The sequence below is a fragment of the Kogia breviceps genome, chromosome 5, assembly GCF_026419965.1.
Source record: "Kogia breviceps isolate mKogBre1 chromosome 5, mKogBre1 haplotype 1, whole genome shotgun sequence".
Lineage (NCBI taxonomy): Eukaryota > Metazoa > Chordata > Mammalia > Artiodactyla > Physeteridae > Kogia > Kogia breviceps.
In genome coordinates, this window is record NC_081314.1 from 95,018,130 (window position 1) to 95,032,165 (window position 14,036).

The window sequence follows — 14,036 nt, forward strand, 5'->3', positions numbered from 1 at the left end:
CCTTCCCCCAGAGATTTTGATTCTTTAGGACTAGTATGGGGGTCAGATAGGCTCAGGTAAGTGGCTTAGGAAAAACTTTGAGAAACACTAGTTTATATCTTGTATATTTCTTAAGTGTTTTCTTGGGTATTTTATCTTTTCTGTTACTATTAAAAATATTTTTCTTTCATTTCTACCTTCTAACTGGTATTGTTTATATATATAAAGGCTACTGATTTCTATTTCTTATTGTGGTTTCTGGGTGATTTCCAAAAGATAAGAGGGAAATAGTGGCATTATTCCATCAATTTCAAACCAGAATTCATACTTGTGGTAAATTACCTCACTTAAGATTATAGCTGTATATAAAGTCTTTGGATATTTTTAGAGTTTTTAAAAATTTTAATCATAATAGTATTAATTTGTTTCATGGAAATAATTAATGATATATTCTTTCACAGAAAAGGTAAATGTGGCCTTTTCAGGACACCTATGGTGTTCTGTCTCCGCCCCCCAATTAATTGTCACAAAGAAGAGATCATTTTCTTTAACTTTGGGAAATTCCATTAATTTACAAACTGATACCCATCTTGTGTTGAAAGTTTCACAACTTATTATCTAGAAAAACTACTTCTAAGATGCAAATTGACAATATATTCTCTAAAATATTTATCTCATTAAAAAATATTTATCTCATTAAAAATCCATTAAAATATTTATCTCATAATTTAAAAATTATTTTTCTTTATATTTTACATTTTTGAAAAATCTGTCAGTATTTTACAAATTAGGAAAACTGAAAGCACTTTCCTCTCCCAGAGTGGCATGTTGTGAGTTATTAGAATCAGAATAAACACTAGACCTTATAGTCAACAGCTTATAAGCTACTAACCCACATTCCTATCATTATCCTTGAAAGGCTAGCATCAGCTTTATTTAATTAATAAAAGTCTAGAGTCAAAGCTGAAACCAAAGCCCTTCACAAGATATAAGATGGAGATGTCAAGACCTTAGTGGCACTGAGGAAAGGAAAGGAAAGGAAAAGGAAAAGGAAAAGGAAAAGAAAGGAAAGGAAAAGGAAAGGAAAGGAAAGGAAAGGAAAGGAAAGGAAAGGAAAGGAAACGAAAGGAAAGGAAAGGAAAGGAAAGGAAAGGAAGAAGGAAGGAAGGAAGGAAGGAAAAGGAAGGAAGGAAGGAAAAGGAAGGAAGGGAGGGAGGGAGGGAAAAAAAGAAAGAAAGAAAGAAAGAGAGAAAGAAAGAATTAAAGAAAAGAAAAGAAAAGAAAAAAGAAAAGAAAAGAAAAGAAAAGAAAAGAAAAGAGTCATTGTAAAATAATAGGAACTACATATATAAAAAGAAATACATATATTGATCTGTCCCCAGTTCCTGCCAATATTTGGTCTTTGACTCTGGTTCCAGACACAGAGCTCCTAAAACCCTTGGAATTTCCTGGATGATAGGAGTATCTTTTGTTCTAATGAGGTGACTCTCAATGGGCTTCTGGATGGAGGCTTGGTCACCAGAAAGACCAAGCCATGATTAGAAGCTTGGAAATTTCAGCACCATACCCCAAAGAGGGAAGAGAGACTGGAAACCAAATTAATAATTAATCATGCCTACATGATGAATTCTCCATAAAAATTCTAAAAGTATGGGCTTTGGAAAACTTCCAGTTTGCACATGTACATGCCAGGAGAGTGGTGTACCCCAATTCCAAAAGAAGAGAAGCTCCTGCACTTGAGACCCTTCCTTGCCCTATGTATATCTTCCTGTGATTGTTCAGCTGTATCCTTTATCAATCATATCATTTATCATGTAATAAACTGGTCAATGTGTTTCCCTAAGTTCTGTGAGCTGTTCTGGCAAATTATTGCACTCATGAGGGGTCATGGGAACCCCAATGTATAGCCAGTCAGTCAGAAATACTGGGGCAACCTAGGACTGGTGATTGGCATCTGAAGTGGGAGCAGTCTTGGACTGGGCCCTTAACTTGTGGAATCAGATGCTAACTTCAGGTAGACAGTGTCAGAATTGAATTGATTTGTAGGACACCCAGGTAATGTTGGAGAATTGACTGTTGTGGGACTAAACCCACACATCTAGTGTCAGAAGTGCTGTGAGTATGGCAGTAGTGTGAGAGTAAAGGAACACAGTGTATCATATACACAGACCTACACTTCTGCCCCAAATATCAAATTATGATCTTACCTGCATAGTTTGGAAGGAAAAATCTTCTTGTAAGAACTTCTTGATGTGAGGAACCACACCTTTTGGTAGAGTATTAATTGCATTCAGCAACTTCTTCACTTCTAATAGCAGGTTAACAGGGACAAGATCAGTAGGTATGTTCTTTTCCTGTTTGTCCTAGAAGACATTATTAAAAATTTACACAATTATACATGTTCTAATTTACTCTAATATGAAAACCAGATAAAGTATTTGTTCCTTTACATGCTATATGTAGACTCTGACAGACTACAATAAGAATAAAACATTCTCTCTGCTCTCAAGGAACTTACAACATAGCTGAAAGTTGAAGACTAAAACTCAAGAAGCTTTAATCTAAGGAAGGCCATAATAAATGAATTTAAAAGTTATAAACAAAGTATAGATTCTAAGATGGGAATAATTATATCTTTTTTTAATGGTGGTGGGATGGGAAACATGAATGATTTTAGGCTTAAATGTGAGTTAAGCCTTAAAAAATGGTTGCCCTTGAGAAAAACACAACATGTACTGAATTGGTCCATTTAAGGCATAAAAAATGCTAAGTTTAAAATATTAAATAGACTATTCTACAAAATAATATGAAAACTATATCCAACAGTGCTTTTTACATTATGTGACTAATGCTTCAGCTACTAAACACAGCAATTTGAAAATGAATAGTTATAATACTTTAAATTATAAATAAATTAGTATAATATAATGATTCTACATATAATCTCAATTCAATCAGATCCGAATAAATAGTAAAAATCTTGGGACTTCAGGAACTTATCCTACAGACTTAATAAGCTGTAGTTAATGGTTAACTGATAGCTATATAGTCAAGTCTTGCTGGATTTTCTATTAACATTAATTGTGAGGAACAAATGGGCAATAGAAATGAATAAAGATCCTGGAACAGATGGATGATGGCCTTCAAACCTTAACAAGATACCGCAGTCTTTACACCCTGCTGAAACTTTGGGAATATGAATATGTAACCACTGACCTCTGTATATGAGAACAGACAGGTTATTACTGCAGAGGCCATGTAGAGTCACTGAAAACACAAAATAGTCACTGGTGTGTGGTGACTGTGACTGCCTGGTTTCTAACAGACCTGGAACTACCCAGGAAAGTAACTAGGAACCAATAAGGTCCACAGCAGGACTACTACTCTTCCTCTTCCTCCTCCTCTCCACATCTGGTTTTGAGCCTTAAATTGAGATTCCTTCATTCCCAACAACACCCAACAAAGACATCTTACATTTTATGGTACTTCATTATATTTACATCCAAAAATGTAGGAAATGTTAACAGTTTGCTAAATCTCAGTAAAGAGTACGTAAGTGTTCATTGTACTAGTCTTACAACTTTTCTGTAGGTTTGAAATTTTTCAAAAAGTTAAAAAAAAAAAAAAAGCTTCTAAAAAATAACCAAACAAACCTTTATAAAGAATGACCATTGTTGCACTGTTGGTGGGAATGTAAATTGATACAGCCACTATGGAGAACAGTATGGAGTTTCCTTAGAAAACTAAAAATAGCACTACCATACAACCCAGCAATCCCACTACTGGGCATATACGTGACTCTAAAAGAGTCACGTACCAAAATGTTCATTGCAGCTCTATTTACAATTGCCAGGACATGGAAACAACCTAAATGTCCATCAACAGATGAATGGATAAAGAAGATGTGGCACATATATACAATGGACTATTACTCAGGCATAAAAATAAATGAAATTGAGTTATTTGTAGTGAGGTGGATGGACGTAGAGACTGTCATACAGAGTGAAGTAAGTCAGAAAGAGAAAAACAAATACTGTATGCTAACACATATATATGGAATCTAAAAGAAAAAAAAAAGATTCTGAAGACCCTAGGGGCAGGACAGGTATAAAGATGCAGACGTAGAGAATGGACTTGAGGACACCAGGAGGGGGAAGGGTAAGCTGTGACAAAGTGAGAGAGTGACATGGACACATATACACTACCAAATGTAAAATAGATAGCTAGTGGGAAGCAGCTGCATAGCACAGGGAGATCAGCTCGGTGCTTTCTGACCACCTAGAGGTGTGGGATGGGGGGATGGGAGGGAGACACAAGAGGAGGAGATATGGGGATATATGTATATGTATAGCTGATTCACTTTGTTATAAAGCAGAAACTAACACACCATTGTAAAGTAATTATACTCCAATAAAGATGTTAAAAAAAAAAAAAAGAATGACCATTGTCAATAGTGCATATATTTCAAACTAAAGGCCAATTCTGTAATCAAAAGTCATGGCAGAATCATCTAACACTAATTACCAAATTGATACACAAGTAAGATTGTGGCACGAATAAAATTTTTTTCAACAGGAAATACTATAAGCTTCATGTTTGTTAAATAATCTTATTATAAATACAATTTTAATTTTTAAGTTAGTTGTCAAAATATTTGATGCTCAATCCATTTTTGCAAAATAGATTTAGCATCTAAGCCAAATTCAGGTTAAAGTTTCCACCTCCTTTCCCTCTGTATTCCGAAATCTGTATCTAGAAATGGCTTTTCTGGATCCAATCCCCCCTGGTCCAAGTGTACATACTGCACATATTGTATTTCATCTGCAAAAGTTTTTACACTGATAACCTCATGCAGGTGAGTACTATGGTTTTTTACGTTTATCCATTTTTCTCCTCCTAAGTTACTGAATAACCTTTTTTTTTTTTTTTTTTTTTTTTTTTGCGGTACGCGGGCCTCTCACTGTTGTAGCCTCTCCCGCTGAGGAGCACAGGCTCCGGACGCGCAGGCTCAGCGGCCATGGCTCACGGGCCCAGCTGGGGCACGAACCCGTGTCCCCTGCATCGGCAATCGGGCTCTCAACAACTGCACCACCAGGGAAGCCCTGAATAACCTTTATTAACAAATGGACATCAATCATTATATAAAACTATGTGGAAAGTAAAAATTACACTAACAAGAATCTAACAAATACCTCTCATCCATCCTTCACTAAACATAAATACATGTGATATTCACAAACATGTGTCTGTATTTTTTAATCTACCATAAAGTATATTGTCACTGGCAATAAAAGCTTTATATTAGTGTATAATTCAGTTATTCATTTAGAATTGGAGGTTCTGACAGTAAAAATGATAAAAACAGGAAAAGAAATAACTTCAGAAACACCTCAATGAAATGTCTTACTAAATAAAATTCTGTGTATGCTTTATTTCTATGTGTATAGTGTTCATTTTGTTTGAATTTTGCTTTTAAAAGACAAATAAGAGATTTCTTACAATTGATTGTGGGATGTTTCTGGGAAAGTCAATTCAATTTCTGGGCAAGTCAATTCAATTATCTACTAATTTTAACTTACAGTTAGGATTGGTGTTTAGAATAACTTTGAGACACAAATATCGATTATCAAAGAAAGATTTAGTGATGACCACTAGGGTAGGAAAATTTTTAGCAGATAATTAAATTGATTAGATTTAGCATTCTATTCTCATACAGCATTAGTTAATTGACTACATTGTCTCTTACCAGTTGATCAGTTGATTTTTCTACCTTATTCTTGGTTTCCTCCTTAGCCTGTTCCTCCACAGGAAGATCCCTATTTTAAATGAAAAAGCATTATATTTAGAGCATCTCCTTACAAAGAACACAATTAAATTGTAATAGTAAAAAATCTGACATGTGAATTTTTGCCTGAAAGTTTCAGAAGTGTAAACAATATGTGCCAAAGACTAGTAATAGTGGTAGATGCCATATCTCTTTAGGAACTCAAGTTAAAGAAATTATGCCATGTCCTTACTGGATAGTGGCAGAGAGAATACAAAGCTGATGTAAAAAATTTTTCATCTTTAACAAACACACAAGAGACCAAAATAATGGGAAATAATAACTTTATAGCACTGTTTCTCAATGTAAAGAAAAAAAGGTTGAAAAGGTTGATGTTTTGATGTGTGTGTGTGTGTGTGTGTGTGTGTGTGTGTGTGTGTGTGTGTGTGTGTTTATGAAAATAATTGAGGTCTGGAAAGGATCTATCTTACAGAGATCTTTTTTTATTTTCAGTTTCCTGGCATTGCAATTGTCCAGTTTTGCAAAATGGCTTTTAAAATTGAGGCAGAATATCATATTTAGAAATTATTAACTATTTTTATAAAAAGGAATAACTTGACAAGTTTTGCTTTTGACATGGGCTTGAAATGTGAACAGATGCAGTATTATTTACTGAAATGAAAAATTTATTTATAAAATTGCTTTTGCCTATACACAGCACCATGACACAGTATTCATAATATAAGAACCATAACATAGGGCCATATAAGATTTGCATAATTTTCTTAATCCTATAGACTAGCAGAGATAAAACTGAGGTGAGAAACTTATGTCAATTGATTGACTTATTCAGAATTGTACTTTGTAAATATTATCCTATTTTACTTCATATTTATGTACTCATTTGACAGACAATCATTTATCATCTACTATGTGCTGATTTTGTCAGGGGAAACTGAGACAGATAAACAATACAGTATTGTCCACACAGTGAAAGTTTCAACAAAAGGTGATTTTTACACACAAACAATATTTCACAGTATGAGTCTCAGTGCTCTTTAAAATGTCATGGTAAAGAGAAACCTGTGAACTGTTTTTTCCTACACTTCTAAGCCCCACTCCAAAAAGGAACAAAAGGAACTGTATTATCAAGGAATGAAAAATACTGCAGCAGTATTCTGAAGCCTCTCCATGTTTAAGAGTACAAAAGGTATGCAAAATGGATACTCTACTTGCTAACTCCATTTCATGATAATTCACTCCTTAACCCAGTAGTTCTCAGTCCCAGATGCATATTAAAATCACCTGTGAAGCTCTGGAAATATCCAGATGTCCAAACTCTACTTCAGAGTTTCTTAATCAAACGTATAGAACATGAGCTTCTATATTTTCCATAGGTTCCATAACAAATTTTGATATGAAAACTTAACTCATCTGTACTGCCTCCCCAACACTGAAATTGCTCCAGTAAAAGTTGCTAATGAAATCGTATTTGCTATTACATTAACTTTGTCTTAGCTCTTCATTTTACCTAGCTTTTCTGCATTACTTAACATTATCCATCATATACTCCACCCCTCCTTGAAAACCACATCCTTCACTGCTATTGGTTCTTCTAGCCCCTCCAGCTGTCCACTTCTCAGTTTGTACCACTGGCTATCTCTCTTCCTTTCATTCACCTTATTCATCTATTATTTTAATAATATTTAATATAGAACTGCTTACATTAACACTATCAAACCATGCTCCCCATGTATTAGAACAGGAAGGTACATCAGGGGTCATATATGGCAGCTACTTTATTCTGTAGATGGGTAAATTAATGCCCAGACAGGTCATACACTAGAAAGCAGCAAAGCTAAAACTAAGTGCAAGACTAGTATTTTTCTTTTGCTATTCTGCTACTTTTACCACCTGTGTACTTTATTCTGCTGCTGGGAGAAGCTGAAATTTTGGTATAACAATATACCTGAAATATTGAATATATATACAGTATACAGTAATATTCCATTTTTAGCCCTCTTTTTTCTTAGTACATTTTCTACTTAAATCAATCTCATGTATGCCCATGAATAAACACTCTCAGATAGGATTCAGGTCCTTCTTATTGAACTACCTTACCTTCAAGTCTCTAGCCCAATACCTGACATAAAGTAGGCACTCAAATATTTATTGAATGAATAAATATAAAAACAAATAAATGAGCAAACTTCCATGAACTCATATAGCACCCCATTCTAATGATTCACAAATCTATTTCTGCAGACTTAATCATTCTTTGATGCTACAGCTACACATTTCCTTCCACCTACTCGACAATCTCCATAAGAATATCTTAGCGACAACTCAGTCTGGCTCATGTCCAAAGCTGAACTCATTATCTGTCCTCTCTTACTTTCTCAACACACATTAAACCTGTCTCCTTTTGTGATCTTCATATTAGCTAATGTTACATATTTCCTTCTGGGCATTAGAAACTTTCAAACCAACTCTACTACTCTTTTGCCCCTTTTCTCATATTTAAGTAGTCAAAGAATTCTGTTGATTCTAGTTCTATAAATTTTTCCTCTCTTGCTATTTACTATTCCTATCATACAAGCCTTCATTAACTACTTCCTGAGCTATTACAATTGTCATATCCTGTCATCCTTCCCACTATCAACAGAGGTAGTCTTCCCAAATTACAGTGTAAAATTTCATTTCTCTTCTTCAAATGTCAATGGCTCTGCACAAAATAAAGCTAAACTCCTTAGCAGGAGTCAAAATCCTCCCCAAGAATTTATCTTAAATACTTTTTCTTGCTGTTTCCTCAGCCAAATGACCTCCCATCTGCTCTGTTTCTACACCCATCAAAAGCCACCTTTATCCTTTAAAGTTCAGTTCAAATGTCACCTTGTGGAAATCCACTGAACCCCACTCAATAATTATTGTTCCTTTCTATATAGCCACAGCATTTCTACTATAACACTTATGCATGCATTTTGCCTAAAGATAAAATAACTTTTTATATATCTTCCTACTATATTATAATTATCTCTCAGTACATACATTTTGTCTTTGTCTTTATTCCCTAAGTACCATGGAGGTAAGTAAATACTTGTAAAACAACACATTGCTTATTATATGAGATAGTGAAAGGTGGCAAGGAGATCTCCAATACTAACCTGCTCTTTAGTATTATATGGGAGCGGTACAAGCAGGCTGAACTTTCCCTAATTTGAGGGGACAAATTGACATTTAGCCTAGGCCCAGTTAAACCACTCAGTAGTCTTCTGTGTTATGCTTAGGTTACCTTCTATAAAATGGGAATAATAATAGTATCCACCTCACTGAGTTGTTATGAAGTTTATATAAGTTAATGTTTGTAAAAGCATTTAAAACAATGCCTGGCAAAAGGTAAATCTATGTAAGTGCTTGTTAAATGATAAATAAAACAATACTTTGTTGAGAATGGCCCAGGTGTGGCAAACTATGGTACAACTTTCAATTCTTAGCTATTTAGCCAGGGTGTGGTCCTTAGAGAAATGTTCTAAAATTAGATTTTACCCAGTTTACATCCCCCACTAATCAAAATTGCTAAATTGTCTTGAAACATAAGGGTATCTCATTCACACTAGCTTCCCAAAGCTATGTGAAAAAGACCAATGTCATGTCTTCAAAATGCAACAGCTGCAGTTGGTTTTTTGTCAACCCATCCCTTACCTCACAAAAAATTCTTCTGGTAGAGAATCCATGCTGCACAATATTCTCTTGCAAGTCTTATTCCAAAGCTTGCAGACTGACTTTTACGACTGCTGTTTAAAGCTGTAAGGAAAGTAATACTTTTAGTGGGAAGGTAGAAGGATTCCATTCTTTCTTCCCACTATCTAAATAGTACATAATCATTAAAGAAAATTTTAAAACTGCTATAAAACAAAAATCACAGTTTCATCATCCAAACATAAATCACTGCCTATATTTTAATATACTTAATTTTTTCCAAGCATAGGTATATCTTACCAATTTGTAATCATATTGAATAGGGAATACTCTACCTTTTTCACCACTGAACACTATATCAAAAGCATCTTTCATGTTATTTTATACTCCTAGTAAACATTCTCAATGGCTACATAACAATTGGTTGACTGGGGCTTCCTTGCCCATTTCCTTACAGGTGGACATTAAGATTATTTCCCATTTTTTTCATTATAAATTAGTATTGTGATAAACTCCACTGCATATGAAGGATTTTCTATATTTATGATTAATTCCTTACAGTAAATTATCAGAAATAGAATTCCTAGGTCAAAAGACACAAATATTTTAGGCCTCTAGGTGCATATTGCTAAATGGCTTCCCAAATAGTTTGTAATAATGTATTTCTCAGAGGTATAAGAAGTTTCTCTTTAACACAATCTTGATAGCACTCATTGTTTTATTTTCTTTTAGTCTAAAAATAACATTTAGCTACTTTTCCCAAAAACTGTATGATTCTCTATCTCCATTAATAAGAGAGGTGGGATATAAAGAACTCTTGCATATTTTCTAGTTCAGATATCAATGGATGTTGTGGATATTTCCTGAAGGAAAAAAGAAAATACTGAGGCAAAATAAATGAAAACAAAAGAGGAATAGTGTATTATTAGCATATCTATTTATTTATATTCCTCTCTATTTAACTACCCTAAGACCAATTCTTCTAAAATTAGTCCCATTTGATCTCTTTTGCTGAGAGTTCAAGCCTCCAAACTCCACTGCCCTCTGTTAGGCTGACTTCCCTTTCTGATCCCACTGTACATAAGCCCAGGAAGTGTTAGAGTGAAAGTAGGTAAAACTATTGCTTGGTGCTCTGGGGCAAAGAAAGAAATGATGAGAAAATAGAAAAGAAAGTGGCAGCAATAGCATAAATAAAACAGACTTAGAGTGCCTTGCTGCCAAGCACAAGACTGGATAAAGCTATCATTTGTTGCCTCTAGACTGCTTATTTATTTCAGTAACTGGGTAGCCAGTTTCTCTAATAGCATATTAATATACACCCATAAATTAGATTGATAGAGCTTTTGGAGGCCCATTACTAAAAGGCAATTCAGGAGAGGTAATTCTTAAATCAAGAAAATATCTTCCACAAGATCATTTGTAAGTCACCTGTTAAGAATTCAGATTGTATTTACTCAAAGGAACATTGTTTTAAATGAGGCTGAGTCTCGCAAAATATCAGAAAAAGCCAACAACACATGGAGGGGAAGAAAGAACTGTAGGACCTGAACCATCCTAAGCCTTGAGGGTTGAGTATCCTATCATTAAACTTATGGGGAGGGGATAACTCAGTCCCTGGTGTAAGGGCTAAAAGAAGTCCTGAGGGGATCATCTGAAAAACAAGTATTCCTAATCATGATACTAGCTATTTTCTGTATTTGACTCACATCATTTCTCAGTTACACAGAAACGCTGGAGAAACAAGGGTAATTTTCCAACAATTCAATGTTAGCTGATACTTCTTAATCAAAACACAAGTGCAAAGATTCACACACACAGACTCACACTAAATTCCTTCATTTAAAATGGAGCTTTCTAACACCTCTTAGTTTCTTGCCCATCCCTAATAAAACAATTCTTGCTGTCAGTATGAATATAATTCACCTATTCAGAATCTAGTTCTGTACATTATTTTGTACTTAGTCTTATTTTTAAAACTCAGTATACAAAGTCATATGCCTATTAAAATTTGCATTCTCTTCAAATACTGTTGAAATATACAACCTAGAGCCCATAATGAAGCAGAGAGAGGTTGGACGAACCTTGTTATTCTTTCACACTAAATCAGATCTTTCTTTAATAAAGCTGTACAGAAAAGGACATGGCTTTGAGAATTGTAGGATTGTGATCAAACTTTTTCTTTTATGGTTTCCTTAACGTCCCTGGTTATTTTAATAAAAAGTAACAGGCATTATTTCATAGCCAGAGCATACAAACGTGTGCCTTTTCTAGACAAAACAATCCTCTCGTTTTCAGACTTTAAAAGCTCAGACATGGATAATTCCCCTTCTAATAAGATCTCCTTCAGTTAGTAGCTGTTTGCACAGACCACAGTGAGGCTGAAGAGAAAGGAGGAAAATGCTCTGGCAACAAGGCAGAGAGGATGGAAGGCCTCTGCTAGGCTATTCAGTGTTCAGCTTGAAAAAGAAAAAGATATAAAATTAATTAATCAATAAATCAGAAGGTATTTGGATCCTGAATTAAGAGTTAAGAAAGGCTAATGGTTTTCTTTTTCAGCCTGCTTTAAAATACAACCTGATGTGAATCTCTGTGATGAAAAGTTTTCCAGGAGAGGATCATCAATCCCATCATTTCCCAGAATCTGAGCTGATATGTGTGGCAAGCCCTACAGGCAACAGCGGCAGCAGTAGCACTTTACAGCCTGTTGGGAACGAAGGTGTAAGTGCCTAGCAACAGAAATGAAGTAGCCATCCTGAAACATTACCACTGTACTTCTGAAATAATCCGAAGCCCTTACCATTCTAGAAGAGGCTGAAGGAAACTTTTAAAATCAGTGTTAACATGGGAGAAATGGTGAGTCCAGCTTCCCCTGGTGTATTCATTTCAATAGACTTTCCCTGTCATCAAGAAACTTAACATTTACTCTGCCTTCCTGGAATTGAGAAACAAGCTCTTCCACAGGAACTATTCAGGTTCTGGCTGGTTGATCATAGGGCAAGTTAAAGTTCGGTGTCAATTTACAGCACACTTTTATCCATCAACCAAAATGATTTTATCTGCAGGCTGTTTTACTGGTTGAAAAAATAAGGTATTGCCATCCATTTCTTGAAACAGTAAAATACCTTTCTTACTGCTCCCTCTATCTGAACTTCCAGTTACTTTTCCTCTTACCTACTGAAATTATAATAGCTTTTTTTAAATTGTAAAGGCTTTTCTTTCCCTACTTTTAAAGCTGTGCATATTCACATCAAAGTAGGCACAGCTCTTGTTTATAATTTTTCAATCATTCCTTTAAACATTTACCTTGTAGCACTCCTGTCACCTCCCTAAACTGTAAATTATATAAGTACATTGCCTTTAAATCCACTCAAATGATCATCTTAAGTCACCTGACCAAGTTAGAGGCTCTAATTGGCCAACAAGGTTACATTGCAATGTGTGGGTGATGTTCCACGGTCCCATGAATTTGCTACCCTTGTCAGCTCTGGCACTTACAGATCACACAATGCCAGGTGGGAAAAGTGAAAAATACCAGTGTAAAAAACAGTAAAAATAAAGTTCGCTTTTCTCAATGCTACTAGCTTGAAAACAAAATAATATACTTGGTATTTTTCAGGACAGGAGTCCAATTATTGAGAACTTTCCTTATGCCAACTAAATCAGGATTTCTTGGCACTACTGACGTTTGGGCTGGATAAATCTTGGTTACGCGAAGTTACCCTATGCATTTTTAGGATGTTTAGCAACATCCCTAGCTATCCAGTAGATGACAGTAGCAACTATCTCCCATCTCTCAGCCCCACTGTGACAACCAAAAATGTCTCCAAACGCTGCCAAATGTCCTCTAGGGGGCAAAATTCCCCACAGTTGAGTACCTAACTAAATGAACAAGTTAAAATGAAAGGTTAATTAAATGAACATATAACAGATTGTTTTCAGCAATAAAAATAGGACCATCCTGTTATTAGGTATCATATATTATATAAACACAACAAATCATTTGTCTGCAAGAAAGAAAAATGACAAAGTATCTCATTTAGTTTCCAACAATGTCAGAAGTAGAGGATGCATAGAATTGGTAGTTAAGAGCACAGACATTAGAGCCAGTCTGCAAGGGTATGTAAGTCAGCTTCGACACATACTAGCCATGCAACCTTGTGTGGAATTAACATCTCAGTTTCCTCATCTGAAAAATGGGGATAAAGATGATCCATGCTTCACAGGGTTGTCATGAAGAGTAAATGTTTAAAACATGTAATTGAACAGTACCTGGCACATAGTAAGGACTATGTAAGTGTTCCTATCATCACCTTCATTTAATTTTGTTTAAATTTGTGGCGAAATTAGTTCACTTTTCTTACAATTCTCTACCTTAGAGAAAAGCTATTGTATGAAAAGGAATGGTAATAATGAGACTTAAGAATTGGGACAAAAACATTTTTCAAATATATCCCATATGGTACAAATGGCAGCTTAGTTTGCATATGTTTGGCACTTTGCATTTTTCACATCAGCACATATTCATCTGCCATATTCTTTAAACTGCATAATATGCTGTTGTTAAAAATGTGTCATTTTACCAGACCACTATTGA

General features: G+C 34.9%; 1 protein-coding gene across 8 annotated transcripts in view; it reads right to left on the minus strand.

Moving 5' to 3' along the window:
* DZIP3 (DAZ interacting zinc finger protein 3) overlaps window positions 1-14,036 on the minus strand; it is a 121,263-nt gene that overhangs the window by 98,713 nt on the left and 8,514 nt on the right. For 7 of the 8 annotated variants that reach the window (XR_009335733.2, XM_067034695.1, XM_059063625.2 and 4 more), the window contains exons 2-4: window positions 9,446-9,547; window positions 5,726-5,795; window positions 2,187-2,342 (exon numbers count right to left, since the gene is read on the minus strand). Coding sequence is in view for 7 of the 8 variants with exons in the window: in XM_067034695.1 (XP_066890796.1) it covers window positions 2,187-2,342; window positions 5,726-5,795; window positions 9,446-9,477 (258 nt within the window). In the remaining variant the exon portion in view is untranslated. Of the gene's footprint in view, window positions 1-2,186; window positions 2,343-5,725; window positions 5,796-9,445; window positions 9,548-12,016; window positions 12,144-14,036 lie in introns of all 8 variants that reach the window. The other variant, XM_067034696.1, reaches the window with a different exon arrangement.